This window comes from Euleptes europaea, chromosome 1, assembly GCF_029931775.1.
Source record: "Euleptes europaea isolate rEulEur1 chromosome 1, rEulEur1.hap1, whole genome shotgun sequence".
NCBI classification, from domain to species: Eukaryota; Metazoa; Chordata; class Lepidosauria; order Squamata; family Sphaerodactylidae; genus Euleptes; species Euleptes europaea.
In genome coordinates, this window is record NC_079312.1 from 86100552 (window position 1) to 86127345 (window position 26794).

Below are 26794 nucleotides of genomic sequence, written 5' to 3' on the forward strand. Positions count from 1 at the left end.
CAAAAACCCCTTTCCAATTCTTACATGCATCTTTCTCCTAACCCAGGGGTCTGCAAACTGGGGCTCCCAAGCCGCATGGGGCTCTTTGGCCCCTTGAGTGCGGCTCTCCGAACTTGGTTCGGAGCCCCTGCTCTTGCGCCCGCTCGCACCGGCAGCCAGGCTGCGGAGCCGGCGCGCCTGAGAGAGAGAGAGCGGGCGAGTGGGCGCGCTGTCTCTCCCCCCCCCCCTGCCGTGGAGAATGGCCGGGTCCCCCTTTCCCTCAATGGTTGGGAGGCTAAAGCCTCGCCTTCCCTCTAGCCGCGCGATTGCTGGGCGGGCGGCTCAGCGGTTCCTCCCCCCCCCACCTATCAGCTGTTGGGCGGGACGGGCTTCCTTTGGTAGACCTGGCCTCCGGGTGAGTCTCATTGGGAGGCCATGTCTACCCACTGGCTTTCTTGGCGGTAGACCTGGACTCCGAGGAGGGGAAAAAGACCCCCTTCAGAGCCCAGGTCTACCAATCGGCTTCTATGGGCCTCCAGAGGCCAGGTCTACTGCCAAGAAAGCCAATGAGTAGACCTGGCCTCCCAATGGGAATCAGCCGGAGGCCAGGTCTACCAATAAGCTTTTATGGCGATAGACCAGGCCTCCAGACGAGGACTCCGGACGGGGAGGGGGAAATGGCAGGGACTTACAATTTAATTTTTATCAATAAATAAGATCACTATTAAGTATGATATCAAGTTTTATTCAGTGTACCTATAGTTTAATTAAGACTTAAAACTTTAATTAAAGTTTATTAAGTTAATAAACAGTGTACCTACCTATATAGATTAAGTTTAAGAAAGTTGGCTCTCAAAAGAAATCTCAATTGTTGTACTGTTGATATTTGGCTCTTTTGACTAATGAGTTTGCCGACCCCTGTAACCTGATGACCTTTGCACTGGGAAGTCTCGTCTAAATAAAGAATATTAGATTTTACTCTCCTCCTGACCATCTTCTGCTCACAGTCTGACTGACGATGCCTCTGTTTTATGGGCCATATAACTCCATGTTGCCTGAGCCTGTTTAGGACTCCACAACTATTTCCAGACAGACAAAGACAAGAAGGGGCCTGGCAATGAATGAGATAACAACATACACTTGAGTATGCATAAACCGGCACAAATGTTCACTAATGATCTTCCTCCCGGCCGCTTCCTTCCTCACAAATATTTCAAGTGCCGGCGGGGGGGGGGGGGGGGGAGAGAAGGTCCAACTCCGTTAAGTGCTGCTACCAGGTCTCCTTCTTTCCTCAGCACTGGGCCACTCGTCCCTCCTTCTCACTGCCATTTCCCGATCACACTATTTGCTATAACAGACATGGAGATGTTGACACCAGAACTCAGATACCCAGTAAGAGATTGATGTAATCAGGTGGAAGTGGTGTGTGTGTGTAGGGGGTTCTTTGCTCTCAAGGCCTGGTAATATGATGCTTAAGGGTCTTTACAAAGGTGACCAGACCATCGTACCTTTGCGTCTTTTACAACCATTCTTTACAACACCCCTTCCTACCTTCCGACTGGAATAAAAAGACTCAGCTCTCCCTTCTTAGTCATGTCTGACAAAGGGAGCTTTGACTTTTGAAAGTTTATACCTTGAAAATCTTGTTGGTCTTTAAGGTGCTACTGGACTCAGATCTACCTGTTCAGAGTTCTGAGATTCTTAATTCCCACACATTCATTGCTCTAAATCCAGAAGGCTATAGTGTGTAACTAAAATTCAAATCCTTGCAGAGTATTTAGTGTCTAGGGGGAGCAAGTTCCCAGATGAACAGAAAGAGGTATTTCCATTCCAACCAGAGGCCAATCCCCACATCACAAGGGCTCTCAGGCCTTATCAAGCCAAAGAAATAAAAGGCCTGTGCTCTCTTTCCCCCTGCTGTAGCCTGGTCCTTACAGCTGCAGAACACAGATGCTCGGAAAGCAGGATGGGACCAAAATCACTGTAGCTGCTAGAAGAAGAATCAAGAATCTGACCAAATGGCTGGGGAAAAACCCGATGGCAATGCAGAACTGAAAGCTGTGCACAAGTTAAAGTGTCACTGTAAGGCACTGGTGGCATTGGAAGCTGTTGGTACGATAAGTTCCAAGAGAGCCTCATAAGTCCCCACCACGAATCCAATAAAACCCAGGAGACTGATCACCACATCTTTGGCTACGGTCGCAGGATGCATGCCTTCAGAGTAGTATGTGGAAATCTCCAGAAGGGGCGGGATGATCAGGGCTAGGGCACTGCTGCTCACCGAGCCCACCAGAGAGATGACAATGTCCAGCCGAGGAATCAGAATTGCTAGCAGACCTGAGAGAGAAAAAGGGATACACATTTGTTACTACCAGCAGCTAACCCAGAACATAGATTCCTATGTTCATATGTTAAACAACAGGTTATCACAAATTGATCAGAGCAGTGATCCCCAATGTGGCCCCCATGGGCAACATGCCATGCAATGATGTGTTTCCTGGTGCCAACTTGCTTCTTCCCCCAGTCAAAGAGCCAATTGTGGCTTCTCTGTACCCCACTGGAGCACAATACTTAAGAAGATCCCAGGAGGCATCATCTCAGGTTACTCTCATGTGAAGAGCACCCATTCCAAAACAGCTGCCTCAATCCCTGGAAGACATTGGCTTGGGATCTCCCAACCTTTTGTAACTGTTCCTCAGCAACAGTCATTTTGTAGTGTTGCCCACTAGCCTGTCTCAAAACTCTACAAGCAGGCTCGGTGTCAACAAGGTTGGGCACCCCTGCAATATAGCAAACAGCCCTGTTTAAGGTCAGAGCCCCAGGTGCTTTATTTCTGCAGCAGGCTCAGTCTGCTAAAGTGGGAGTGGAAGAAGCAGATATATCGGGAAGATACATCTATGGTAGGGCACATACTTTGCCCATACAACATTCTCAGGGGGCAATGTTGGTAAAGACCTCTGCTTGCAGTCTTGAAGAGCTACTGCCAATCAGAATAGACAGTTTCAAGCTGGATGAATCAATGGCCTCACAGGGTACAATGCAGTTTCACATGTTCTTAAGTTCTAGGCTCTCTATATACCTTCCCTCTTAGTTTCACGATGTAGTTTTCTACAGATTTAAAGACTATCAAAAATGTGGCTTATTTTCACCCCACAGAAACCAAGGCGGTAAAGCTGTGGGAAAGCAGATTGACAACATGGGAAAGATGAATGCAATTTCCAGCTCCGTCATGACTCAGCCTCACAAATGCAGTCCTTCTGTTGCAGTCCTAAGCACGCTCACAATAAAAATCAGTGGGCTTAAAGCTGACTCGGTACAGAGGCAGCCACTTGAAGACAGTGTTGTCGTCCCACAAGAGAAGCAGCTTCAGCTGCACTATAACAATTCTATGGTTGACAAAATGTTTGTTCTAACACTGTTGAAAACCATCACACCACGTGGGAAGCACTGTAGTGGTTAGAGTCTCAGACTAGGATCTGGAAGACCCAGGTTCAAATCCCTACTCTGTCACAGAAGCTTGCTGGATTTCCTCGGGCCACTCACATCCTAAGTCTAACCTACTTCAGTGCTGTTGGGAGGATAAAATGGAAGAGGAGAACCATGTAAGCTGCTCTAGGTCCCTATCGGGAAGAAAGGTGGGGTATAAAATGAATGAGTAAGTATGGGAATGCTATGCATGAGATGTTTTCAAAAGATTTACAGTTTATCACTCCTTTAATGTAGGGACAGGGTAAGTCCTGTCTTCCAAATAAGTATTGAAGCACTATTTTCTAGTATTTAGTTTTGCTCCTTTGGATGCAGCGTGGCACCCCTGTGCTCAACACGAAGCACTGAGACCAGAACATAGCACAGCTTATTTGATACAATATCTCACAAGATAGAAACTACTATAATTCTTGCTTAAAAGTAAAATGGCATTTGGATTTCCTCAACACATGAGTTGGTACAATAATGTTGTAAGGGCTCTGAAGTATCTTACTGTAGGATTCTGAGATACGTGTAGGCAGAACTTCAATCCAAAGTAATGAACTTCAGAACCACAAAGGAGAGGGAGCACCAAGACTTTATCATCACCAAAATTTTTATCTCTAAAGAGTTCATGGCACCACAACAGATGTCCTAGTAGTGTCCCTCTGACTAGACGCAGACAGGAAGTCATTGGGGGGGGGGCAGGAAACACAGCCTAAACATAGACTTTTTTGTGAGTTACTCTCAGAACATGGTAAATAATTCTACATTTATGTACCAACCAAAGAGACTGTACACAGTGAAAAGGATATCTGTGGAGCAGCACTGAGGTGCATGCTTGAGGTGCGGGGAACCAGTCTCAACTCACTTTCTTTTAACAGCAGTAATCTAAAATTAGACTTGACCTTTTTTAAGCCACAGTTGGCGTGATGTTCAGAAAAAGCACTTCTGACTACGAGGCAGTTCTATTAGAAGTCAGACTGACTAAGGAATTTCATTTTAAGTGACTGATTTCCAAGATCAGAGAAACAGGAGGTAGATGTGCTTAGAGAAAGGGACAGCATGTTATCTTCATTCTTTCAGCCCAAGAGTTCAACTGGGGGGGGGAAATGTTGGTTCAAAACCAGAATTATTATTTTTTTTAAAGAAGCAGCTTGCTTTCCCAGTCAGGATGGTGTTCTGACCATCCCAGGTGTGGGAAAGAAAAAAAGGTAAAGTCTCACGAGGACTAGGGGTCTGCTCTGCTACTTTTCCATGGAATTAATTGCATACAATCATACTAATAGTATCAAGAGGGAACCACACACTTTGTATATCTCTCCATATGGACACTGATATTGCATATGAACCTCTGGCGGTGAACAGTTTTTGGGGGGGAAAGACATCCAAGGGCCCAGAACTCCTTGCTCACAAAGCTGGACCCACACATTACGATGGATCAAAAGCTAGGTCAAACATTCAAAGATGCCCTGTCCTTCGAATCACAAAGGCAGAAACAAACTGCCCTCTTCTCCAGTAACATTACATTAGAGGGAGTCCTTGGAAAGCGGTGGTTAGAAGAGAAAAAGGACCACTTTCTACATGTTCATCTTCTGCCAAGGAGGTAGGACAGGGGTCGGCAAACTCATTAGTCAAAAGAGCCAAATATCAACAGTACAATGATTGCGATTTCTTTTGAGAGCCAAATTTCTTAAACTTAAACTATATAGGTAGGTACACTGTTTATTAACTTAATAAACTTTAATTAAAGTTTTAAGTCTTAATTAAACTATAGGTACACTGAATAAAACTTGATATCATACTTAATAGTGATCTTATTTATTGATAAAAAATAAATTGTAAGTCCCTGCCATTTCCCCCTCCCCGTCCGGAGTCCTCATCTGGAGGCCTGGTCTACAGCCATAAAAGCCTATTGGTAGACCTGGCTTCCGTCTGAGTCCCATTGGGAGGCCAGGTCTACCCATTGGTTTTCTTGGCAGTAGACCTAGCCTCCGGAGGCCCATAGAAGCCAATTGGTAGACCTGGCCTCTGAAGGGGGTCTTTTTCCCCCTCCTCAGAGTCCAGGTCTACCGCCAAGAAAGCCAGTGGGTAGACATGGCTCTGAGGAGGGAAAAAAGTAAGTAAGGCATCCATAAAATTAAATCATGACAATGACTGACAAACACTGTACATTTTCCCCATCTGCATTCTCAAAACTCTGCAGGGGGGCTTATTGTTGAGTTGTGCATTTGAGTGGCAAATCCAAGGCAAAACCTCCCATTCATAAATGGCCAATAACCCCCATGCAGTTTTGAGAATCTGGATGGGGGAAATGTGCATTTGAGTGGCAAATCCAAGACCTCCTCCTCCTTGCCGCCACCTGGGCTCCTTCCTACCTTCCCTCAAGACCCGACCCAGGACTGCCTCGGGCGGACACTGACAGGCCCCGCACCCCACTTACCTCTGAGCCCGGGAAACAGGCGGCGCAGCGCGGCGTGAGCGCGGCGTGGACAGAGCCAAGCCGCAGTGCCAGGGAGAGCGACGGGGCCCCCGACAGCCATCCCTGACGGGAGGGAGGGCCGGAAAGGCATTCTCCAGGCCAGCATGCTGGGGCTGAGAGGCGAGACCAGGAGCGACCCTGGGCAGGGCAACGCCCCAGTGGGCCTGCGCGCAGACGCCGACGGCTCCAGCACCAGGCGGCCCTTACAACAAGGGAGAGGGGAGCCAAAGCGGTGCGGCCTAGAGGTGGCCCTGGGGGGAGGTAGCTCTCGGGCTGGCCGGCCACCCGGAAGACGGGCCCGGACGGACGCCAGACAGCCCCCCGACCAGACCACCCGCCAGAGAGGAAAGGGGCGGGGCTGGAAACCGGGAGGGCCCTTGAAAGTTCGAGGAAGGTGGAAGGGGCGGGAAGCGCTTCAAACCCCCACCGGCCAGCTGGGTGGGACTGGAAAGAGCTGCACTCAAGGACTCAAAGAGCAGCATGCGGCTCGGGAGCCGCGCTTTTGCGACCCGTGAGGTAGGAGAAGCACCAGCTCCAACATGAACACAACATTCAAGGTTGGATGCATGCAAAGGTAACATGAGATGAACATTTATTGCCAAATTACGCAATAAATGACAACTAGAAATTCTCTATGAAGGCTGGGAAAATTAATGAAGCTACTTTCTGCTCTACAGTGAAAGAGTTCTAGTCTGACAATACTCTCAGAAATCTTGCAACACTTTCTCGGTTTAACTGAGCCAAAGAAGTAACAAGCAACTAAACAAGTTGGTCATGCCTTCATCTTGGAAATACATTTTACAGCTTGTTGATCTCATTACAAAATCTGGGGCTTTGAGAGAAGGGGGGGGGAGTCAGAAATAGCATCCATTTTAAGGATAGAGAAAATGCAGGTTCCATGTAATTATTAATGCTCGCAAAGACTAATGCCAACAAATGCATCCGAGGCAGTAAATCTCCTGTGCGATGACTTGAATCACAAATACACGGCTTAAGAGTAACAAGGCAGCTAAATGGATGCTCCACATCAGGAAGCAGCATTAGTCTGAGAGGCGGAGGACAAAAAGCAGGGGAGGGCTGCCACCCCCTTGCCCGATGTGTGAACTTCCCAGAGGAACCTAACTGGCCACTGCTGGAGTTAGCATATGGACTCTGGGTCAGTGATGAAGGCCACCCAATGCATCCTTGATACAAATTCAGTGGAAACTGCCTTTTTCCTAATTGCCAGTGTGGGTGGGTGGGGGTGGGGGCTTAGAATCCAACTTCCATTTAATCTGTGTTTTGTTTTACCAAGACAACACATCTGGCCATTTTCAGTTATATGTAACATGCATTCCCAGTGCTAGCTGCAGGGAAACTAGAACATTAGTTCTCTTGTCAGCCTCACCAGCTGCAAATATGCTTCCAGGCCAAACGGAAAGTGCTGGCAATGATTTTTAGATCACTCTGTGGCTTTGGCTCAAGATATCGGCAGGACCATCTCCCCTTGCCCAGCTCAAAGAGGTCTGCTGTATGTAATCTACGGACCTCTGGTTTTTGCACACTCCACAAGGTTGGTAGCGGCTTCTGAAAAAACAGACCTCCCATTTTGGACCTGAATAGAGCAGACATTTTTATGAACATGCACAGCTGCCACACTGCATCTGGCCCAACTCTGTGTAAATAGGCACAGCATCATGCTCTCCAAGTAGCAGCTGCACACAGAGACATCTAAGATGAGGAATACCAACTGGAAATCTTATACCTGATTTATGTTGTGCCTTCCAACTCCTTCCATTCTTTTATGACCCCACTATGGAGTGCTCACCATCGGCCCCCGTGGATTAGCAGCCTGACAAGAGGTGCCACTATTGAGCCCCTCTATAACTCAGCCAATTGTTGCATTTCACAGTAAATGGGATTTCAACACCCACCAGAAAAAAAACAGCAAAGCTAAACTACCCAACTACAGTCCCCCAGGGGACAAAGGTGATGCTTTCCACAGATATTAATTCAAGCAACAACAAAAAACACACACACACTAATGAAGAAAAATCACAGCCTACTTGCTGCTCACCCTCAAGGCAGCTGGGAACTACCACAGGCCCTTGGAAAAATATATCCTCTGACCCGCCCCACCATTTAAAGAAGAGCATGGGAGAGCGCATTTAAGAATGCATCAACTTTAGCCTTCTACTTACATGTTGCACAAACCAGAGATGACCTCAGGAACAGATTGGTGCACAGCGCCCAGCGTTCAGGGACCTGAGCCAGAGCCACAGGAATGATTATTTCTGCAGGGACGTAAAACTGCAGTGCATACGTGAAGAAGATCCCAAAGGAGTAGAGCAGCTTGACAGACTGATACAACCTGCAAATGATACAAGGATCAACAGTTATATCCATTCGTTCTATGCGGCAAAGGAGTTAAATTAAAAAGCAAAAGTCACCATACTTTTTATCCAGGGACTTTGCCATATAATTACTGCTTGCACAGGTACATGAGTGTGACAGTGAGAGCGAAAATGAGTGACTCGGGACTTTGCAGAGATCAAGCATGTTAAAAAAAGGCCTTTCGCTGATTAAATGATTTTACAAATTATGGAGAAAGCCTCCCTCCTACAGCCCTCTGCTTATTTTATTTATTAATTGGACATATCCCGCCCTCTGTCTGGCCCAAGCCGGGCTCAGGGCGGCTCACAACCATCAAGATGTCATAAAATACAGTAAAAATATACAAAGATTCAATTAAATACTGACTTAAAAGCCAACCGTTCTAGATTTAAAATCAAATAGGCACAGAGGGCCAAAAACTACAGTATAACACTGTACTGTAGTAGTAAAGAGTATATTGGGGGACTTAGCTGCAAGTCCCCATTTAGCCATGAAGTTCACTAAACGATTTTGAGCCCATCCCTCTCTCTAAGCCAAGCTTAATCCACTGGGTTGTCATGAAGACAAAATGGTAGAGGGGAGAACTATGTACACAGCCCCAGTCTCCTTGGAGGAAGGAAAAAGATACAGACAGATGTGTACGTGAAGTTACTAAATAGTGGCCTGTTAATTATATTGTTTAATGTATAACTTTCTGGCCCTCTAGTGGTTTACATGCAAGAGATAGGGCTTTTCCGCATTCCACTTTTGTGTTCCTGTTGCTTGGGGGGGGGGGTCTGCTTTGCATGTGTTTTGCTTCCTCTAGTGGTCAATTCAATATTACAATGCTTTATGTCCAGCATATCTCCCTGCAGATTTGAACTGCAGGTTTTTATGGCGGACATAAAGTGGTGTAATGTGGATGGCCCAGGCTAGCCTGATCTCGTCAGATCTCAGAAGCTAACCAGGGTCAGCCCTGGTTAGTATTTGGAGGGGAGACCACCAAGAAATACCAGGGTTGCTGTGCAGAGGAAGGCACTGGCAAACCACCTCTGTTAGTCTCTTGCCATGAAAACCCCAAAAGGGGTCGCCATAGGTCAGCTGCGACTTGACGGCACTTTACACACACACACAGTGTCTAATCAACCACTAGAGAGAGCAAAACATGTGCCAAACATGCCACACACACACCCAAAGCAACAGGAACACACAAGAAAGGAAAATGTGAATGTGGAAAAGCCTACAGTTATGTCTTCTTTAAAGAGCAACCAAAAATAAGAAAGAGTGGCAACTGAAAGAAAAAGAAGGCATGGACATTAGAAGGGAGCAGAAATTATAGAATAGGACCAAGTCTTCAGACAGGGAAAAGATCTGAGTCCCTGAGGAAAGAGAGTAAGGAACATGCAGCCAGACAAGAGGACTTGAATTGCTACTGTTCAGCATCTCAGCAGAGACACTGCTGATACACCCGGCACCCCTTCTCCCACTGTCCCTGGCCAGAACCTGTACTGGAAAGGAAATAAGGGAAGTGCTTAAGAAGGGCATAAGAAGTGCATGCAGGTTGAAAGTGAGGGCAACCCACCAGTGGCTTATTGAGAATTGGGTTTGAGGGAGATTCTACTCCAAAGTAGAGCTATGTGTTAGTGAGAAACAAAGCACACACTCCATCAATGTTTTACTGTCTTTAAGCCATTTTGCAGAACCTTCTGGATGAAAAGGAGGGTAGAAATCAAAGAAATTAAATGCTCTAGTATCACAAAACTGAAGCCATTCAAAGCAGTTTTTATCAGCTTCAGTCATTAATATTTGAAACTTTCGCTTACTGCCATTCCCCTTGCCAGCATAGGTCCTGATGTAAAAAGTTCTATGCAATCCTGATGTCCATCACCAATGACATTTTTGCTGGCTTGACTCAAAGGTAAGCTATTTACATAAAACTGAAGCTTTCGAGTAAATGTGGTAGACAAAGGAAGATTAGTTTTGTTACAGTTAACGTACACCCTATGATTCTATGTGATGTTGATTCTTTGGTTTCTGGTAGTGTCTGTCAGTGATTCACTGGTGCCCTAAACATCTACAAGTACACTAAGCTTCTAAGACATAAAGGCAGGATGAAACATTCTTCATGATCCTGTAAGGAACAGAGGAGCTCTGCTATATGGCAATTTGCCAAGAGGACAGAAGAGTAAGTTGTTCCAAACCTCATGGCATCAAATAGACCTGCTGGTCCACGAGCATAAAGAACAGAAAGGAAAGAAGGAAAGAAAGAGAGTATACCCCCCCCCCGGTTGAACCTACCACCCTTTGTATGTTGAAAGAGTTATTTATAACACCTTTGAGATAAAGGGTGTGGGGGGGGGGGAGAAAGGAGTTTGATCTTGTTTGTTCAGAAACAAGCCCTGTGGAGTTGCGCAAGGATAGGTGGAAAATACCAAGAGTCTCGAAAGGTCAAAGGCTTCCATCGCCAAGGGAAGAGTTCTGCAAAGCTATTGGCACATCTGGAGCCACCAGCTGAGAGAACTCCAAGAACAGACGTCACAGGCCAACCAATATCAACTGCAGGGAAGCGGTCAGGGCTGTCACAGTGGATGGCTTACAGAAAGCCTAAGCAGGAAAGAAAAGGAAGATTGTGCCATTTGCTTGTGGCTAAACAAAAAAGAACCCCCATGAATCTAGCTGTTACCAGGATCAAGAATGGAAATCAGACCTTTTTAGACACATACAGACTTTATAAAATACCTAAGCTATATGTTTCATTCAGTCCATGGACGAATTAATAAATAAGCAGAAACATATGAATAAGCTCACACCTGACACGTGGGCAGAGAACTCCACCTTTGCCTAAGAGTTTCTGAATCCTACTGGCACAGTACAATGAAAACCTTAAAGCTCTGGCTCATGTTGCCAGAAGAAACACATTATTCTCATTTGGACCTAGAAAACACTTAACAAAAACATGTGCAGGCAAGATGTGTTATCAATTAAACACTGCCTCCAAGCTGTAGATAAACTGAACATGCTTCAGAGACTTTCAGCAAAAGAAAATTCACCATCCGGCTCTTAATTAGCACTTCTTTCATCTGACCTGAGGCACAGAAGCTTCATACAAAGGATGAGGCAGCTACACACAGATTAAAGGTTATGGTGACTGGCAAAAACTTTGCCTAGAAATGCCTATGGCAATACAGTATGAATTATCCTCTTTTTCTATCTTATTCTATCTGAGAATCACTTCCGGACATCACCCTATTAGCCTGCTGGTTTAAATATCATAGCAAGTGTACGCTGGTGTCATGAGTCAGCCTGTGGAGATCTCCTCTGATGAAGAGAACACAGATGCCAGAACAGAGGAACAGCCACAGAAGATGGCTCACCATGTCTGCAGCCTGCCAGCTCAAGTTCAGCTGGACCTGACGCCTTGCAACAAGCAGTGTCCCCACAGGGCTCACCAAAGTAGCTGGATCAGAGGAGGAGATGGGTTCGACTGGAAATGCAACAGCAACCCCAAAGTGCGAGATTGCAAGCCCAACATAGAGCTCTCCTTGACAGCAGTGACAAGGCAGAGCAGGGCTGAAGCATCACCTGGCTGAGATCAGCCTAATTGGCAACAGCTGACTCTGCTGCAGCAGCAAGATAGGGGGTATTTAAGCCATCAATTAGGCCTGGCTGTTGTGCAAGCAACTCGTCACCAGCCCCCTGTGTATTGGCCTTGTCTCCCTGTTATTTAGATTCCTGGCATCCTGATTTCTTGGACTGAGCCTGACTCACAACTTGGACTGTCCTCACCCATGTTGATATCCTGGACTCTGCCTGAACCATGAATGACTTTGGACTGCTTTCCAGATTACACTTCATGCCTCTGGCCCTCGCTATCACCCTGCAGCAGGATAGCTGGAGATATAGACTACCTAAAGTCACTTACTAATTATACTATGACAAGTGACATAGCTTGGAGGCAGCTGGCTTTGAACAGTGCCTGTGTGTGATGCCTTTAATTAATCCAAGTGTGTTAGATGGGCAGTGCATTACTAAGAGGGGGGTAATGCATTCCTAAATGCCCCCTGAAAATGGCCTCTGACCCCTCAGTGTCCCTCCTCCTGCTTCCATTCTAAACCACCCAAACTCTTGACTCCAACTTGAACAATAAATAAAAGAGCCTTTCCTCCTCTCTTGACTCACCAGCAATTAGGCAGATTGAGTGTTATGCTGGCCTTGATCATCTCTCCAAAACGCAAGTATCCCAGTGCTCCCAGGGTGATATAAAAGACAGTGACAAGTCCCATTCCCACATAGAGGATGACGGGGAATTGCTGAGGGTTCTTCATCTTGTTTTCTAGAGGAAGTATCTTGGGGAGAGGGGGAAAAAATAGACTTTGAATGTAACACTTTAACTCAATTGTAAGCTTGACAACTGTCTCACAATCTGACCAAAGTTAGCTTGATAATTGTCTCACAATCTGACCGCCACCCATGCAGGGCAGCCCAATGTTCAAGCTGTCTTAGCCTTTTGTCTCCTAACAGCTAGATGCCAAAGAGATTGTCTCAAAGTGCAGTATGATGTAGCTTGAAATATACTCTCTATTATTGATATGGTTAAGCTCAAGACCTTTGGTCAAAGGAGCTAGTAAATAAATGGAATGGAAATATACTCTCAGTACCCTGAGGAAGTATTTTGACCATGATGGCTAGACCCAGCCAATATCTGTCTATCCCTGAAAGAAATCTTAGGCAAGTGTCTCATCATACCACACTGTGACAATTAACACTATAGATTATCTATCCATTGTGAAGGATGCAGTAGCATTATTTAACTCTCATGTCACGAAGGCATTTTATAAAGTTTCAAATGCTAGTAAGAAAAAATTACCATCCCATCTACCTCCCAGTAATTTAATTGTACATGGAAAAAATACATCCAGACAGTCCATGGTGGAAAGGAGAAGTCATGAAATGCTAAGATGGCGATAGGATCTCTCCAATGAAGCATATGCTGCTAAAGGACAGTAATGAATGCACAAGTATTCACAAGCTTAGCAAGCATTTCTTATGAAGCATGCTCTGTAACTTTTATGGGCATCTTAATGGACTTTTGAGCTTTCAGCTTCTGTATTTACACAGTGAACTAGTACAGATAAAGTCAAAATGGCAAAGTAATTATGTCGCATTCCATCCACACCCTCTATTACTTCCTCCCCAGCACGTGCTAATGCTCAGCAGGTCAATGCAGTGCAGCTATCCTTCTCCTGGGGCACTACATGATTCTTTAGTCCTTCACCCCACCTAAACCCAGTTTCTTTGCCATTCTAGCCCTCCTAGGGATTATTTTTCCTCTGGCATGGGGACTAGAAAGGAAACACTTATGTGCCATGTAAGCCTGCACCAGGCAAACTGGTACACAACTTGCACTCTGCCTGGGTACAAGTAATGGTGCAACAAAAAGTGAAGGCATTTCTCACATGTCAACTGGGAACATTATAGGTGCACAAGGTACACAGGCTTATATTTTTATTTTGCATGTGAAGCAGCAAAATGGTTAAAATTACAACTTATGAGCCAACCACAGTATGCGATAAAAAAAAAGAAGTGACTATCTACACAAAAAGGAATCCCAGGTAACTACAAATACAGGTGACTACAGAGGAGACTTGAGTCCTCTTGATTCAGAAGGCTGCACCAGAAGCACAAGCGTATTGCTCTAAGTCAATTTTAGACAGTAGACAGCCTCCCACATTTTCTTGGCTTGTATAACCTGTTAAGGCTATTGATTTCTCCTTTCGGCACAGTACTTGCATACTCCGAGCAACCCTGTGACGCGTAGACTCCTGCATTTTGGGGCTGAGGTGTATCTGAGATTGCTTATCCAGGGCTGCCTTAATCTACAGAGCAGGAGACTCCGTACCTGAGCAGACCAGCTGCCTTCACTGCTCTCACCCTTGTGAATGAGTGCTGGCAATTCAAATCAAAAGAGTTTCCATCTAGACATTAGGAAGAACTTTATAACAGTTAGAGCGGTTCCTCAATGGAACAGACTTCCTCAGGAGATGATAAGCTCTCCTTCCCTGGAGGTTTTTAAGAAGAGGCTAGATGGCCATCTGTCAGCAATGCTGATTCTATAACCTTAAGCAGATCATGAGAGGGAAGGCACCTTGGCCATCTTCTGGGCATGAAGTATGGGTCACTGGGGTGTGGGGGGAGGTAGTTCAGAATTTCCTGCATTGTGCAGGGGGTTGGACTAGATGACCCTTGTGGTACCAACTCTATGATTCTATTCTTCTTCTCTATTACACCATAATGTCAAAGTTGGAAGATAAATATTTCTTTTAAGACTTTTCAACTTCCCACTCTCAACCCCCCCAAAAAACTGAGATCATTCAGAGACTGATGTTATTTTCTAGACACTACCTGTTAGCCTGCTGTTGCAAAATGAAACAGAAATCAAATGACACCTTTAATGCTAACCAAATGCATTCCAGCATATGCTTTTGTGAGTCAGAGCTCACTTCCTCCGATGCATTCGAAATAAAAATGTAATATACACATTTGAAACCCTTGACCACCGTTCTTGCTTTCCTTACCAATTTGTCCATGCCCTCCACAACACAGCAACTGGAATGGAACCCAGTGCTTTGACTGAGACCTAACCAGTGTCAAATATAGCTGTGCTATTGCTTTCCCTGAATTAGATGCTATATTTCTTCAACTAATGCATCTCAGAATGATATTTGCAGTCCAGGAAGCTATCAGTTCTGCAAATTCAACCTAAACCAGTGCAAGGTAAGAGAGAAAAACTACCAGAAAGAAAGGCAAGGGAGAGGAAGATAGATCAAACATTTCTATTTTTATCCTACTTCCCCCAACAAGGCAGCAGAGTAATACTGTTCAGAGAAAGTTGTTCGCCCACACCACTGCTCTGTGCTGAAAAACCAGTTTCATATAATGATTTTATACTAGAAAAACCAATCTGAACAATGTTTGATCTTAGAGCACTAAGGCATTACTGGACTACTGCTAGGTCAAGGCAATTGTTCAGCAATACACTACAAAAGGGCATATGCTCTACCTTGAAAGTCTGGAAGAGAAGCAGGAGGGAAGTTTCATACAGAAATAATGACACAGGATCGTCAGTCTCATAGATGATTCATCAGATGGATAACCAAGTGTTGCTGTATTCACTGCTGACCAAGAAACAGCTGCTGAAGAGAGCCCTCATGCAATTGCACTCTAATGTTGCTTCTAGCAAATTCTGCCTATCATACTCTGGGCAAGACTTACCACTCCAATGCCTTCAAAAGCAAAGACGGCAGTGCCAAAAAACAGCGGGTATGTCTTCCACTGGGCCACAAGAGTCAGGGAGCTAGGGTCTGGAATGCCCTGGCAACAAGGAAAGAGAAAAGGAAATTTAGACGCGACGGCAAAGGAAACTAAGAGCTTTTTCCTCCCTCCAAATCAGGATTCTTGGAATTGAAAGCTACACATACTGAATATGAATACTGGTGAACTATTGTCAACAGAAGCCAATCAACAGTACAGCAGCTGCTCATATAGTATCTTGTATGTTTTCCCTTGGTTGCCAGTATTCACTCTATTGCCGAGTGATGCTGTTTCTCCCTGTATAATGTTGTGGACATCTGGTTTTTGTTGTTAACTAAAATACAGAACCTCTGGCTGACCCCTCCTCAGCCACTGCAACCTTCTTCTCGCTGTCATATTTCAGCCTTCTATTGAGAACATTGGTCCCCGTCCAACCTATGCAATGTACTTCTGAAATCAATTCACTCGGCTCCTCTCCCTTCCATATCCAGCAGAAACTCTTTGACCTTGCCTCCCATGGTTTTGCCCCACCATGTTTCTTCAAATGTGACCTGTGTGCCTTCAATTCGACCACGCTCAAAGTCCCCCAAGCGTCTTCTGTTAATTACTATCTCCATTCTTTCTTTTGCTGCACTCTGGGCCAAGGACTCCACCATCTTATCCTTCAGGTTCCCTTCCAAAAGCTACCTGTTCTGATAAATTTTTGACACTCACCCCCTTAAAACAAAACAAATTTATGTAATTGCATTTGTGCAGATTCAATCTGTTATCTTCCCTCAGTTGTCAAAAAATTCAACAAAAGTTGGCAAGGTCTGAGATCAGTCTACTTATTTACCCTGCCATGTGCCTAGGTAGCACTAAATTAGTAAATTTATACTATATTAATATAGTAAACCATCAATGAAGGGTCCAGCACTTACATCCTCACCTGCAGTTGTTTGTCTGCAAAGAAAAGGAGCTCCTCCAAAATGGCACAACAGGGAAATTCTGAATGGACACTGCTATTGAGGCATTGCTTCTCTACTGCTCATTACAGTACCTGTGCAATCTATGTGTATAGTGCGGCTTTTTCTTCACTCTACCGAGCTAAGGAAGAAACAGCAACACAGCAGATGAGAGGGAGGGTGGTCCAATACCACTGACTGGATGGCCCAGAAGCCAGCGCTGCCTCTGCCATCTTGCAGAACTGCTGCAACAGGTTCATCAGCCCTGTGCTGCATTAATACACAATCCTTTCACAGCCTCAAGATCTATGTTGCCACATGACCCTTAAAGATTCAGGAATCGTGCAGGGAAGTCACTCGTTCCAGATACGGACCTTTAAAATGAGAATCTGACTTTCAAGGCCACCTAGTGATAGACCAGATTTGTTTCTGTCATTTTTAACCTGCCTTATTCCCAACGGGACTCAAAGAGGGTGACAATATTAAAAACCTAAAAAACAAACACACACACCAGTAACTCTACAAAGAAAGCTGGACACAGAATCCTAATATAAACCAAAACCATCTACAAGAATGGCTTTCATAGGATTGTCTGCCTAAATAACACTGCCTTGCATTGTTTTCTAAAAAGCAGCACTGAGGGGACTTTTCTGACACTGTTTTGGAGGCCATCACTGAAAACATTCTAGAGCAGGCAGTGACCAACCTTACTCACCTGTAAGGTGGAACACTAAGCAAGCTTTTTTCAGCTGAGCGAAGGTGAGTTAGGGAGACAAATCGAGAGAGCAGACAGCCACCTGGAATGGCAGCACATGAGAATTCTGAAAGAAGCCCTTCTAAGTCCATTGCTATAATGGTCTTTGTACATACCCTGACAATATACTGGTATATCATCAGCAGACTGCAGATCATGGCAAGGTTGGCCAGCATAGAGAAGATGGAAAGGAACTTGAGGTTCTGGATGAAGACTAACAATATCACAAATGGCAACAAGGACAGGATGTATAACCGGGTGTCCATGGTAGGAGCCAACACCATAGTTTCGTTGCCATCGCAGGAGCTGGTTGTAGCATTGGCAGCAGATACCACCTAGGAAGAAGTCAAGAAAAAAATTCTTCTGAATCTGGTTAGTTCGTTGTTTGAACACATGAAGCTGCCTTATACTGGAGGAGCTCCATCAAGGCCAGTATTGTCTGCTCAGACTAGCAGCGGCTCTCCAGGGTCTCAGGCAAAATTTCACATCACCTACTGCCTGGTCCTTTTAACTGGAGATGCCAGTTATTGAGCCTGGGACCTTCTGCATGCCAAGCAGATCCTCTGTCACTGAGCCATTGCCATGCCTACTGTAAGACAGAATTTGACCACAAATTATTACAGGACTACAAGTACTTGTAATACAGACTGTCTTCACTGCATCAGGATGCCTATTAGATGCACAGTAATGTTGGGGATTCTGTTCAAAAGGATCCAAGTATGCTTAAGCAAGTAAGCAGTTATTACTCGACCCTTTAGTAAGAAAGCATCCATCAGATTTACAACATCACAAAGAGGGGGGAAAGACCAGCTTGTCTGCCATTTTTGATACAAAGCCACCTCTGATATTGCTTGTCTAGGAGAGTGGCAAGCACCCTTGCAGACTTAAGCACATACACACTCAGCATGCAAACTGAACAGAGTGCCAAGCTACACTAGTCTCTGTACTAAGCTTCTAAGATCAGAGAGCTGAAGGTGAATTAAACTTTCAGATCAATAAAAAGGAAAGTATGCCCTTTACAGAGTTTCAAAAAGTCAAGCCAAAGCCAGGAGAAAATACTGCTGAGAGGAAAACAAGTCTGTATCCTGAAGTACACAAGGAAGCAATACTGATTGATAGCATAACCACCTTTTGATTCTTTAGGGCTATAGGAAGCCATTTACAGCTAAGTGGGCAGGAGAGGATCACAGAGGGGGGAGGGAAATCACACGGTTGTTAGACCTCTGTTCTCTCTAAGTGCAATCAATAGTATGCAGATTAACTCCTGCTGTGCCTGCATATCTGTATCACAGTATAAGAGGATTTGGGGTATGTGCGAAGGACAACAGTTAAGAGTCTTAAATCCAGTGGGTGTTACATTAAAATGAAGCTTTTAAAATGTCAAAACCTACTAAATAATTTTTCAAGCTAGCTGAAAGATAAAAAGCCAATAAGCACAACTACCCAATTTTCATAGGATTAATTGGATCATCTATACCCTCTACTCAGTTATTAAAACATGTCCTGAAATAGAGATATTCATAAATAGAGATATGTATGCATGTTTATGCATGCACAGACATGCACACTAGTATCCTAAGTAGTACTTATAGGGCAATCCTATGCTGAGTTACTATAGTCTAAATCTTGTTGAAATAAATGGAATAACTCTGGATTGCACTGTAAGTAACATACTTTTTGCGTTCAGGGTTAGCATAAATTGCGAGAAACATTGCAGGTAGCGAAGACAAAGGTGGACACAATCTCATGAAGACTAATTTCTGTCCCATACAAAAAGGAAGCAAATGACCCAGAGCAACACATGGCCATTTCCCCTAATCTCTGGATGCTTTGTATTTTATTAAAATATAGGCGTTTCAGAACCACCTGGGATTACCATGGACTCATAACAGAATTATTTGCAGACCAGCTCCCAATTCATCCACTCTGAGCATGCCGTTCCCAGTAACTGCATGCTATCATCAGATCAAAGATCACACACATTAGTCATTACTTTTACCGAATCCATACATTCAATATATGATGGTGATTTGTTTTTAAGGGATTAGCCTTCAAGGACTTTGTTTACATCCTCTGTAAGGCACTGTAAACAGAAGAAGGCCCTCATCTTACTCTAGGATAAAATAGAGGCAACGTACACACAGCCCATATATGGCAAGGTATCATACCTAATTCACTCAAGTGCCCCAAGTAAAATAGGAACACGGAGTTTTGTGCCAGCTAGGACAACCTTAGTTATACAAACAAGACCTCATCTTCCCATCTCAAGATTTTTGTATTGGTTACTCCAATCAATGAAATTGGAAGAGTTCCTACACTCTTAAACCATCACCTAATGCCACTCTTAAAATAATATTGTATTAAATCTTACCTGTTTCAGATTGTCAGCTAGGAATACAAAATACACACAGCAAAACCCCAGCTGAGTGAGAATCAAGAAAAAGCCCACTATATGCCTGAAAGAAAGGAAAAGATATGCCATTTGTAGACCGAAGTTATCGCAACAATTCACCATGTTTGAAATACTCTTAACTTTAATTTCAGTAGTGTTGCCTGTCAGCATTACAACGTCACTTAACATTTCTAGCCCTCATGGTTCCAGAAATCTGTAACCGTACTGGCACCACTAAAAGGTCAGAAACAAGGGGACAATTCAACAAGCCTAAAAACACTGCTTTTCAACAACACTACAGTTATCAAGTAGGCATATCAATGCTTTCTAAGGACTTAGTCCAGTTTTTCAAACAGCAATAACTTGGCAATAAGCACGGTATACCAAATCAACCTGAGTTAGCTGTCTGTCAGATTCATAGAAGTTATAAGCTGATTCCATACAGGCTGAGCTGATTCCATACATGCTGACTCCATGGTAAACATGCCAGTTTGGGAGTGGCTACTCTCCATCCCTGAAATCAGAGAGGGCCTTGCGATTATCTAAAGATCTTTGTCTTTTGCAGTTAAACGTGACAAGAGGGTGGAGATACATGATTCTTTTTTTAAGTTTAAAGCAGCCACGAGGAATCTTGAATCATATCAGGGAAGAGGCTCTGGAGAGAGATTTAACCCTTTTCTGGTTTAAAGGCCTCCCTCCCCCCTGAAAAAAACCCTGCTAACCCTGCCACTTTAACACCTTCCCCACCCACCCCCGGCACCGCTTTGAACTTTTATAAAAACATCTCTCACCAGCTTGACTAGGGCGGCCCTTCAGTAGAACAGGTTTCCTCCACTGCTATTTGAAACAATCCATATCAGCCCTCTTATTTTATAAAAGCTGCATCCCACCTTTCCATTCAGAATTCTCTTACAGGCTGCTTGCACCACTCAGCCAGACCATACTTCCCCATCTGGAAATAAGACATGTATGTACCTTCCCCAGATGGAATGATTCCTGAGCCAGGCGCTGGGGCTGGCTTCCAGCCCATGCATCACAGCATCCCCATAATCGACGAACGGTTTTTGGTGTCTGGAAAGGAAGGGGGGGAAGCACACCTGAATGTGTTGATCCGCTTGCTATAGAATCATTTGTTGGAGGAGAAAGGCACCATTCCATAGGCATATTTCTGTAAACTTTCTGCATCGGTGGTAAAACTCCACTGTTTATCTGCTTAACCTAGGCAAGACAGTCAAGGGTCACAAGGCTCTAGAAATACGCACCACTCATTTCCCGTGCATGAGCTCCAGGTGGAGATGGAAGACACTGCAACACTCTTAGAATCTGAGCTAGGCAAACTTGTAACACAGTTCTGGGCCTACAACTATTGGAACAGCATGACTGTTCAAAAGCTTCTCGTGCATCTCCTTGAAGCGCTTCCACTTCTCCATGGTGCAATCCCACAGGTGAAACAGAGAAAAGCAGATCTAAGTCAGATAAAAGTTTCTGTTTTGCTGAGGTTCTTATATCCATGTAGGACAATGCCCAGATGTCAAAACACTAAACAGGCACACAGAATATACACAAGTGTGTGTCTAACAAACATGAATGGCTGTGATTGTATTGGGGCTGGGCTGGGGTTGAAGCACCCTTCCTAAAAAGGAAAATATCTTTAAAATTGCGACTGCGGTTCAGAATGGTGCCTGCTGCTGCATAAGGAATTCGGTTGTCTTGAACAAGGAGACAGAGTGGAATTGGCCCTACATTGGCTTCTTCCTTTGAGTGCAATGAAGTTCCCCCCTCTCATTCAGGAAAGTGGATGAGTTTTTTTTTTTAACCTCTCATGCAAGCAGATCAGAATAGTACAAGTAACCTTACTGGTGGCTGTTGCATGTAAACACAACATAGTTCAACGTGCAGAGCACTAGATGTACTTGGCTTCAAGACCAGTTTAGCCAGGATTCCGTGGATGTCCTTGGGCAAACTGCCATCTGTCAACCGCAATTTCCCTAATAAATAAGTAATTTTTCATCCCTATCTCATTGGCTTGGTGCAAATTGCCATCTGTCCACCTCAGTTCCCCCAATAAACAGGTAATTTTTTATCCCTATCTCACAGGTTTGGTGCAAGAGAGAATGAAAGAACCATGTTCAAGAAGCATAAGACTAGCTACGTAGTTTGACATCTGTGTAAAGATTGGAGGCGGAAGACAAAAAAAAGGAGGAATATGCTGTCAAGGAAACTAAGGCTGCTTTCTTTCCAAAACAGTAAGAGTTGGGTATTTTTGTCTTACTTGTTGCAGAAATGGTGGGCACACTTCACCAGGATATGCATACAGTGCACTGCAATTATTCCAATCACAAACAAACTGATAGGGCCCATCTAAACAATGTGAAAAGGGGAAGAGGATTAAGAGCACACTCTTATGGCCAACATGAGAAATGCAACATTTATTTCAGTAAAACCAAATATTTTACAAAGATCTAGAAAAACACATCCAGCAAAAATATCAAAGATCCTCAATTTCATCTCTTTTCCTCTTGTTGCCATTTTGGCATCTACACGTTGCCTTGCATTTAATGTACATAAAACCCTCTCTATGGTTTGTTTTTTGCTCCTTCTTTTTCATTAGATAATACTTCATTTCCCCCACCTTTCCCCAAATTACAAAACCTTGAGTCTTCTGACTCACTCTTTTCCTCCTTTTAGACATAAACACACAGTACTGAAAGGCAATTATTATTTAAAATAGGGGTTAAAATATTATTAACTGCCAGTCTGTAGCTAAATCATTTTGTTTTGATTTAACATTTCTTAATTGTAGTTTACATGATCTTGAGGACACATCCCGAAAGAGAGTTTTAACATCCACACTGGAAAGTAATGACATTGCGTACTGCTGTAGCAGAGGCTAACTTCAGAAGTGCTCTGAAGTCATGACCTACATACCTCTGTCTATGAAATGATTACACAGATGACAGATACATTGTTTAATAAGCTGAGCTGGACTGACATTGTGTAAAGTACAAATCAAGAACTTCCCTGTAGTTAGAGAGGCCTTACTGGTTTTGGTTAGAACTTCCACAGCAAAGGAGGGGACACTGAAACTATCTTCCGTTTGGGTGTTTTTAATTAACGTAGTGCTCAAAAATGCAAGATAACTCTGAAGCTGTTGCCTTGTTTGTTTGTTTAGACAGCACTTAGCACATGCTTTCTAACCTTTTGCTCTCCATGTTGCTTGCATCCTAGATTGAAACAGAGCACCGCAATAGCTTTCAAAGCAAGCCAGACAACCTCCCATAAATGGGAATGGCACCCCTTCCTCCCCCCATTTATCTGCACATATGCACACAGACTCCATCTCCATTGGCCTGGTTTGCAGAAGCAGACCCCCATGGAGGAACACAGAAATAGGGAGAAATAGCCCATACCTTAATTTAGACCTCTTTGTCACTCAACTATGGTTTTGTGCTGACCAAGAGCTCAAATAGAAGCCTATTAGATGGTTACATTTTACAGTTACTCAGGTAGCTAGGGATGGTAAACTCATTTCCCTTCTAACAGCTGCCCTGAAACATCAGGACAGGTATCATTCCTTAGCGTAGAGGACTTCGCAGGGTTAACAAAACTAGCAAACAAGATCAGCTTCTATAAAAAGTAACCAGGAACGACCACCTTCCCCCAACATTTGTAATACATTCAATCCAGCAGCAGACACCTTACCACAATGCCAGCGTTTTTCACAGCTAAGGGGAGACCCAGCAGGCCCGTACCGATGTTCCCTTTCAAGAGGTGTATTAAGGTTTGAAACCATCTGAGAAAAGAAGTCAAGGGGGGGGAATCATCAGGCACAGGCCGTCCCAAACTTGTCAAGCCTGTGGGCACTTTCAGTATTTTGAGAAGGAGATAGTGAGAACAGCTACCCAAGGAGCGCTGGAGCCAAGCACAGGATTTTGGAACATTACAAGTCAGGCATTCCTCCTGTAGCAGAGGCGGCTGCTCTTCAAAAGCACTCCCTGTAGACACAAGGGTGATGCCTCCTGAGTTATTCTGAAGCACCTGCTTCTCAAACAGTGTGGAAGGAAGCCAGGGCTGGCTCTTTGCTTTGGGGGGGGGGAAGAAACTTTGTCCCCCCCCAAAAAAAGCAAACGGGTGAAAAGAAACCCATGGCCAGGCACCATGTTGGGGATTATTTAGTTCAGTTCAGATACCTTTATTGGCATATCCGGGGATTATTTATCAAGCACCTTAAAGGATGCAACCCTAAGTCTATTTTTCAGTCAGCTCAGTCCTAGAAAGTAGTATCCAGCTTCCTCCCAGGCAAAAGATGCAGCCCACAGGCATTTTAGAAGTAAAGTGAAAGTGATTTCAATAAGGACGCTAATGTTCAATATAATGAGAACATTATATCTAATCTACATCGGAAGTTCATTTAAAAAAAAGGAGAAAGAAATGCTTTGATTTAAAGGAAGGATTAAGAAACAATACATTTTAAATTCTGGAAACATCATTTCTCCTAGAAACACACCATGAATACATTATTATTTTTTCACTTCAGCAAAATCTAAATGGCTCTTAGACATAACCATTATAGATCATGAACTGAATTTGGGGCTCCAAGTGACCCAACATATAAACAGAGAGCATACAAACTGTGATTATTTTGGTCTGTTTCAGTATACCAAGTGTGGGCAAGGAACAGGTTTTCCCTGTTCAGAGGGAACAACGTGAGAGATAATACATCTCTGAAAAATGCACGCTTGCAAGTCATCTTTTGCTGAGGGAATAAGGAACCAGAAGAAGTTCCAGTTCTATACCTAGACAATCTGAAACTAACTTCTGGCTGGCTGAATTCACACTCCCTAAGGGTCTGAGCAACTTGCCCGTGAGCAAAACAGTTCTCAGATTAAAGAATCAGGGCGCGGTTATGCTTACCCCCCTAATTAAAACCAGTGAGTTCAATCATACATAAATGGGCATTAGTTCTTTTATAATTATATCCTGAAATGCATTTATTGACATGGTGCAGGCAGTCTGCCCACCCTCCGCTAGGAGCAGACAGCTCATGTGCCAACGTACATGAACTCTGAACAAAAATGCTTACGTCGTCCCATCCGGCTCCCCAAACCGCTGGTAGGATGATGGGGAGGAGAAGCCGCTTAAGCCTTCTGGGGGGCTGCTGTCAGGAGAAGCTTCTGTCGAGCTGTAATCATTGTAGTCATCACTGCGTAACCTCCTGGTAGACATTTTGGCTGCCTGGGAAGCAACAGGAGAAACCGTCATCCCTGTTAGCTCAATGATCCCTTCTTGGGATACTGCTGTGTTCTCTGACTCAGGCTTTGCTAGACACGACATTGCTGCTGTATGACTGTCCCCGCGTCTATTGCTTGGGCAGGTTCTGCCTGGAAGCATTATATAGTGACACGCCCCCCCTGCCCTGCATTGCGAGTTGCATCAGTAGCACACTCAGAGGAAAACTCCACACCAGATCAGCACTTAACTATAATTACAATGAGTGTCAAAGTGTAACTCTGTCAAAGTCCAACACCCACACTTTCCCCATCCCCAAGGCAAAAAAAAGAGGGGGGAGAGAGATATCGACTCTTAATTTGTTCGTCCATTACCACTGCCTTGAACGTGATCATCACAGGAATTTCAAAGTTAGCAAACTGTACCATTTGTATTAGTTTTCCCCACCGAGATAAGTAGTACACTCTGCACTCCAGAAAGACTGTGGGCAGATGGCATCTATTTCCGAGGTCTTCGGTTTGCCTCTGAAGAATATGAATAATAAAGACATATCTCTCCATATCTCTCTGTCATCTTGCTCAAGACAGTGATCCTTAGACTTCAGGAGCCAGTCTAAATTAAGCAAAGACCTTATCGTTCTCCTCTTCACAGTTCCCAGCCATTTTTAAAAATGACATAAATCTGCTGTTACCAGGACCCCCTTTCCCAGATGTGTGCTGTCTGCTCTGACTTCGCCTTGGCTAATTTTGCTTTGGAAGCCATTTTAGAAGCTAGTAAGCGCCATGCTTTGGAGAAACCGAGGCCAAGGCCCGCTTCAGGCTTTGCAAATGAGTGGACAAAACTTTGGGCAGGAGACTGATTAACTGATGGGATATCTGCATGCCTACCCATTGCCACAGGGGCTTGCAAAGGCAGGTATCTACCTAAATCTATCATCAGTGATTTAATCAGCCAGGGCAAGTCCTCCTGAGTACAAAACCTAAGTACCAGGTGGGCTTGATTTGCTTTACTGACCTTATCTGAATGTCTCCTCCCAACCTGACTCAGACATGGGGGTGAAGCCCCCAGCCAGCCAGCTCTTTTGTCCACTCTGCCTAGATGCAATCAACTATTGTTACCTTTCTGGGAAGAGCCACTTCCAAACTCAAACGAAGTCAGGAAACCCACAGAGTCCCATCCTGGACCCACCCTGAATTCCTGGACTTCACAATTATTTCTTTGATTTAGGTACTGCTGCTCTGCCAGATAAAATTGTGCAGTCTTACCCACCCACCCCCCTTGCTGGCTCAGAGGCTGGCAACTCCACTGTTCTCTTCTGGAACCAGCAAGCCTTCTTATTATTTCCTTGGGATCCTTGGAAGTTCTGCCTAAAGGTCCCCTACACAGAGTATCCCTGGATCATCTACAGACAATGCACTCTATGCAGCTGAGCAGACTGAGGATTGGTACACTCCTTCTCTGTTCACTCCTTTTCTCTTTCCCTTCTTTAAATCCTTCTCTCTCTCACACACACTTCTCCTTGCATCCATTCCCTTGTTCAGAATTCCCACTCAGCCACAGGCTTGGCTCTGTTTTACTTTGTCTTTCTCTCTTCTCATATGCACGTCTTTCTGAACACAACAATTGCACTGTCCTTATGCTTGAGTACCTTTTCCATTCCTATACCCCTATATTTCCCTCAATACATTGGAAACCTTGGTTTGGAAAAGATCTGGCTGTTTCATGGCTACTGGTACCCTATTAGAGGCAATTTGCCCACTATCCAGCTAAAGATCCCTACATCACATGTTCTGCTCCTCCTTAACTGGTAAGTGTCTCAGTGGAAGCGGGAAGAGATTCCCCCATGATGCTAAGCTTAATTCCCTCAAACTGGTTCTGGGCAAGTG

The 26794-nt window shown here is 44.4% G+C and overlaps 1 protein-coding gene across 1 annotated transcript; it reads right to left on the reverse strand.

Annotated features, from left to right (window-relative positions):
* Nucleotides 1–1907: 1907 nt before the first annotated feature.
* On the reverse strand, nt 1908–24922 carry LOC130486315 (proton-coupled amino acid transporter 1-like). Its single transcript, XM_056859575.1, has 10 exons — nt 24763–24922; nt 23382–23472; nt 21952–22040; nt 20655–20750; nt 19659–19743; nt 17404–17622; nt 15551–15649; nt 12458–12624; nt 8107–8276; nt 1908–2316 (listed from the first exon to the last, which is right to left on the reverse strand). Exons 1-10 carry the CDS (start codon nt 24903–24905, stop codon nt 2057–2059), a joined length of 1419 nt encoding a protein of 472 aa, XP_056715553.1. The 5' UTR covers nt 24906–24922; the 3' UTR covers nt 1908–2056.
* Nucleotides 24923–26794: the final 1872 nt, after the last annotated feature.